The sequence below is a fragment of the Teleopsis dalmanni genome, chromosome 1, assembly GCF_002237135.1.
Source record: "Teleopsis dalmanni isolate 2A chromosome 1, ASM223713v2, whole genome shotgun sequence".
NCBI classification, from domain to species: Eukaryota; Metazoa; Arthropoda; class Insecta; order Diptera; family Diopsidae; genus Teleopsis; species Teleopsis dalmanni.
In genome coordinates this window covers 172,267,381-172,273,604 of record NC_051846.1, presented here as the reverse complement: position 1 = coordinate 172,273,604, position 6,224 = coordinate 172,267,381, and the positions used below count along the sequence as shown (strand labels likewise).

The following is a 6,224-nucleotide window of genomic DNA, read 5'->3' as shown; positions in this document are numbered from 1 at the left end:
CTATTCGAATTCGTCTAACTTTTAAATAGTTTCTTTTCGTCATAAAGTCGCGTCACTCTCGGCAAGAAAAAATTAACATTAATTTATTTATATATAATTACATATAATTTAATTACAAATCCACCTTTAATGTTTTGATATTAATATTCGTATAAATATTTTTAATGTAACTCATCTCTACTTAAATATAAGCTACACCAAAATCAGATGGTTGAGCAGTTCAATTTTCAATATCTCTAGTAACAAAAATATCTTGAAAATTCAATATCCAGAAAGAATTTTCAAAATTAAATGTTTTCTTCAAATGTTTATTAAAAAGTGTTTGTCAATGTTTGTCAAAAGTGAGAAAAAGTGTTCGAGAAAACTAATTGAAAACTAATAACAAGCTCTTTTTAAGAAACATTTTAAGAAAACATATAATCTTGAAAATTCTTTTTTTATTGATAATTAAAAGATTGAATTTCATATCTATTCATTCACAAGTTTATCAAATAATTGAATCTCTTAGAATGGCAGCACTTTTACGATATTCTTTATTGAATTTTATACGCAAATTTTAAAATACTAGTTGATTATTGATACATCTCATAGGTAGACTTCAATTAATTTTTCTTTGTTAATAATTAGTGATATACTCCTATTCAGTGTTTTACAATTTTTTCAAACAAATATTTAACATTATTTTTTTTTTAATATTTATTTTATATATTGAACTTTACCCTAAAATTGGAAACAGATGACAATTTGAGAGTTCTCGAATTTATTAACATCACAGATCAAAGGCTCTAACCTTTTTTATACAGCGTTTTATTTTTTTGTTTAAAAATGCAACCTTGAGAATGTCATAACGGCGAGAAGAAGATATAACAACATATCAGAATCACAAGACACTGAAGAAGAATGTAAACAGGCGTATTATTATTAAAACATATTTGAAATCCGATTCGCGGCTTGTTTTATAGTACTACATTGTTTTTACATAATGGAAAACGCAGAGAATATTATACAATTATCAATAAATTATAATTGTTCTGTACAGTTTAATAATGCAATTGAGGCGTATAAAAAACGTCGCCAAATGTATGAAAATAAATTAAAAGTGATTAGGAAACAAAAAGCAAAGTTGATTTCACAAATTATTTTGAGAAATATTCAATATTGCCAGACTTTGGTTGGTATACACAACGAACAATATATATTATGATTTAAAATTAAAATTGCTATGTTTTAGGACAGAAGAAATAAATTTTGGGCCAAAACTTCAAAAAAGCTAGATGAAGTTATCGAATAGACTACATGGAATATGTTGAATAAATTTTAGTTCTACTGATGTTTCATACATGATGTCTATATAAAACAATTATTAACTCAACACTCTTTTTACCAAGTGAAAATACTTATTCAATAATGTACTTTTGTTTACAGAATAAAATGTTTGTATAATTATTATTAATTTTAAATAGTGACTAAGTAAGCAAATCATATTTCTTTACGATAGTTAAGTGCTACTTATTAATTAAAATATTAATAAACTTGACTAGTGAAACAAAATTTTATAAATTTTTTTGATTTGTAGGCGTATTAATACCAACTGACGCATGATTAAGATTTTTAAGTAAAGAAGTTAAATCCTTAGAAACTAGTACAGTTAGAAGCTTTCTGCTAATAAGTCATTGCTCTTTATACTCCCCACTCGATTTGTTTTTTGGGTTCAATTCTAAACTTCTATTTATTTCATTAACGGTCTAAAACTATTTAAATAAATGCTTAAACAACAATAGGATTGTAAATGATTTTTTTTAATTGTCACACTAGATGTTAGATACCAGTAGCAGTCTGTGGTAAAGTAAGATGAAACTTAGATTTTATGAGGGAAACCGATTGTGTTAATGTAATTAAAGGCTAATTTATATTTTATTATAAACTTATCCCACACAATTTTATGCAAAATATTAGTTTTCCAAATTTACTATTCGGTATGCTTCCTTCTAATGTCATTATTATTGCTATTTGGTTTTTATTTTTAATTGCCACTTCAATCGCAGTTATCAATAATGTTACTTATCCTTTGCAACGCATTTTTACATAAGTATATAATAAATAGACGATAATATATAAATTGGGATGACCGATTATAATAAATAGACGATAATATATAAATTGGGATGACCGATTATTTTCGACACATGGTCTATAGTTGAGGAATGACCTACAAAATGATTCTTACCTTCTTCATGAAATATTTACAACTTTTCATTTATATGTAATAAAATATAAAAATACTATGATAACACAATTTATTTTAAATAACAATTTATGTTTTATATATGTATATATATTTTTTTACAATTTAAATTAAAAATAATTAAACAAGAAAGCCAATCGCAAAATATTTCCGCAGGAAAATTCTTACAGAAATAAATATTTTTATTTCAAAAGGAATGTTAGAATTTAATTTGTTTTAAATATATTGGCATTCAGTAAGCTTCAATTAGTTCTTTATACACGCAATTTGACTGATATATAATTATAATACATTTTTCTATTTATATGTTTACTTTAATGTATAGAATTTTATTTTCTGATATATATATATATAATTTTGAATTTGAAACACACACGGCGAGTGAGAAATATGACAGAAATTAGTGATAAAATAATAAAATATTTAAATGTACATTTTGAAATCAATTTTCAAACAAAAAATATAATTAAAATATATTTAACAAAGTATTTACTGCATCATCTCATATGCTATATAACAATTGTACGTTTGATAGTTTTGTAATACGTCATTATATTAGTTGTGTGTTTTTTTATAATACCATTAAAATATTTGAATTGCCACAAAAAAAAACCTTTAAAAAATTGGTATGTAATTATCAATTTTCGCGCGATGTTTTTGAGCCACACACTCGGCAATCCAAACAATATTGCGACACTCTTGTTCTTTTAGTTTAAGATAAGCGTAGAATACACCAAAATGGAACTGTTGCAAGAAAGCATAAACATTAAGTTTAACTTCATGTTCGAAGAATTTATCCTCAAGAGTTTTATCGCCAGGATTAGTGCCGGAACCATCAAAAAGAGCGGCATATTCTGCATAGTATTCTGCTACAGTTTTAACTTGTTCATAATCATCAGCACGAGCTAGAGCAGCTAAACCATCTGGATGCATTTTACCACAACGTGGATATAATTTTGCACGATCATCTTTAGACAATTCAGTACCAAATGAATTAATAGTAATAATTATTGCACGACGGTCTGCCTCAAACTGAAAAATAAATTAGACATTAATACACTATCCTTATAACATAAAAAATACAACGTTAATACTTACGGCTAAGATTTCACACATAACATCAGCTGTGGAACCTCCCATATTTTTACAAAAATCATAAAAAGCTTCCAAATAAGCTTTATACAATGTATTACGTATAATTTCAATATTCATTTCATCCAAATCTTGTTCAGAAATGCAATCAACGAAAAATGGTGCCAATGGTGTATCTACCAACACAGCATTATACAATTCAGCAGGTGTGGCTGCAACATGTATAGCCTCCATTTGTTCGAAACTACCAAGAGGATGACATTTTGGTATTAATTCCGAAATTGGGCGTTGGTGCAAAGTGCCAGTGATAAGCAAAATTATGTTATCAATCATATAACCATAAGTGATGAAGTCTAGAAAACTTGACAATGGCTCAACGGCATGGTTGCGTAAATGCTGGAACTCAATTACGAGTTTTTCACGCAACTTGTCATCAATAACAGACACAGAGAGTGGCGATGGTTCGTTAGCTAAAAAGCTACCGTAGTCTGTGCCTTGAAGATGTAATTTTAAATCTAAAATAAAAATTTTTGTAATAAATAAAAACAAAGCAAAAGGCTGCTGGCATCACTTTCACACTACAGTTCAACGTATAAGTGCAACACTGTCTAACATGCACACTGTATACATACAGTATTGTTAAGAAAGACTAATGTGTCATGTGACCTAATGAGTATTATTAATTGTTCACATATTTAATAAATTCTTTAGTTTACCTTCTAAAGTTTCACATTGAACCAGATTCAAATAATCTGATTGTTTCAGTATTCCACACTTGAAACCACGACACAAGCCTTCCAAGTAGCCACCATCAATGTTGAACATAAAACCTGAACCAGTCATCTTTGTTTACGTTAACTAAAATTATTTGTTTTGGTTTTATATCAAATGCATATTTTTAATTAATATACATAATTTTTTAATTTACAACTTACTGGTTTATTAGAAAGAAATCTTTTAAACTACAGAAATTTTAGTTCCTACTTATCACTTTTTTCCTTCTATCGACCACCACCACTCAAGCAAATGTCATATGACTGAAAAATTTTCTTCGTTAAGTTGAACGAAAATTTTACACTAATTTCGACTGGCGGCTAAAAGCTAATAAGGCGTTACTAGCGCAGTCAAGCGGTGCATGGCAAAAACAATTTATTTTGTTTTGAATTTTACATTATAAAGACTTTTTATTCAGTTTTGAAAGCAAAAATATTTAAGAAATTTTATTCATTTTCAAAATATTTCCATTTAATATATTAAAGTTTAAATAAAATATTTTTTAATACTCAATTTAATTTTAAATCCCGATCTCTTAAAGACCATGGTATATCGATATATAGTGTAGCAGAAAAGTTTTTTAAAATAGTAAACATTGCAAACTTTGACGCCAAAATATGGTACTCACCAAAAAGTTTGATAATGAAATAAAAAAATTTACTAAGATCTGTTGCTTAATTACGGCATTCTAGTAATCATAATTGTACTGTGTTTTATCCCACTTATGTATACTACTAAATCTATATGTATATAGTAACTATACATGATAAAATATACTGTTCATATAGGGTCCTTACTTATGAAATAAGTATAGAAAGGAAATTATTTTAAAAAAAATGTCTTCAGGAGACCATTCAAATTTCTCTTTTAGTCGTTTTATTGTAATATGATTTTTATCCAAACGACTAATAAGCAATAGGACACTTGAAATAACGAATATATGAACATTTTAGATTTTTTATTATTAAGACGATAGAGCTAAGTTAGTTACATATATTACTTTATAAACGTTAAGTAAGAAGCTATTTGAAATTTTAGTGTCTATAATGGGTTGTCTATCGCTGATAGACAGTAAACTAGTTTCTATTGTTAATAAATAAAATTGAATTTTTGTGTTGTGAATTGGAAACCGATAGAAGTTTTTCTATCAGCAGTAGATAAATTTCTCCACTGCATTTGAGCAATAGAAATTTGTCGATCGTATAAAATAAATGCTCTTGAAACACTATATAAAGTCAATTTAACATATAAATTAAATATAATTTCATAAAATGAAATTTGCTCACCAATCGACTCAGTAGACAAATGTCTATTGTCTAACAATACACATTTCTATTGTCTAACAATAGACATTTCATAATAGCCATTATTATTATACTTCTTAGTGTTGTTGATATAGTATTTATAATGAACGTGCCCGTTTAATGATAGTGCTAAAAATCACTTGAACTTGATAACTTTCGAAGCTCTTACATTCTCTAGTTTGAATTTTAATTTTTATACAAATATCCGATTCTAATCTAAGAATTGACGATAATTTCTAAAAATATTTGGTGAAACAAAAACCAACCTTCGCCTTATACCTATATTAATATTCGTTTTTAACTCTTTAAAAAGTTCAAGAATGTTTTATATTTCAAATTTCCGGTATTATTTATTAAATATACTTCATAATTAATTAAATCATTTTTAAAAGTTTCACAATATTTTTTTATATAATTAACTTAAATTATCTGAAATGAAATTAATAGATAAAAAATAACTACTCCTCAAGTATATATAGTTTTTTTTATTTTATTACAAATTATATTCTCTTTATAATAATTTTTGAAAATGTTGATAAATACAATTCATTAAAAAAACGGTAAAACGGTATTTTTAATTAAAATAAATAATTTATATAAGTTTCTGATTAATTTAATATGGAAAATCAGCTAATACCTTTTTACGGCAGTGCAAGTCAAGGGAAATTTTATTTAATAATAATCGAAATTTCTTCAAATTATAGTTGGAAAAACTATTTTATGAGTTAATTTGTATATTATTATTTTTATATTATCATTGACATATTTTACAGATCACAAGAAAATTTTATAATATATAATTAATAAAA

The 6,224-nt window shown here is 26.0% G+C and overlaps 1 protein-coding gene across 1 annotated transcript; it reads right to left on the bottom strand.

Moving 5' to 3' along the window:
* Window positions 1-2,292: 2,292 nt before the first annotated feature.
* On the bottom strand, window positions 2,293-4,546 carry LOC119670166 (V-type proton ATPase subunit d 1). Its single transcript, XM_038080321.1, has 4 exons — window positions 4,273-4,546; window positions 4,054-4,195; window positions 3,344-3,852; window positions 2,293-3,277 (listed from the first exon to the last, which is right to left on the bottom strand). The coding sequence occupies exons 2-4, from the start codon at window positions 4,178-4,180 to the stop codon at window positions 2,861-2,863; spliced, it is 1,053 nt and encodes a 350-aa protein (XP_037936249.1). The 5' UTR covers window positions 4,181-4,195; window positions 4,273-4,546; the 3' UTR covers window positions 2,293-2,860.
* Window positions 4,547-6,224: the final 1,678 nt, after the last annotated feature.

Bases quoted from the DNA above. Each gene is read 5' to 3' on its own strand.
- LOC119670166 (XM_038080321.1), bottom strand. From the start codon at position 4,180: ATGACTGGTTCAGGTTTTATGTTCAACATTGATGGTGGCTACTTGGAA. The intron at 3,853-4,053 runs GTAAACTAAAGA...TTTTTATTTTAG, and splicing joins TCAATGTGAAACTTTAGAAG to ATTTAAAATTACATCTTCAA. The intron at 3,278-3,343 runs GTAAGTATTAAC...TTTATTTTTCAG, and splicing joins TTATGTGTGAAATCTTAGCC to TTTGAGGCAGACCGTCGTGC.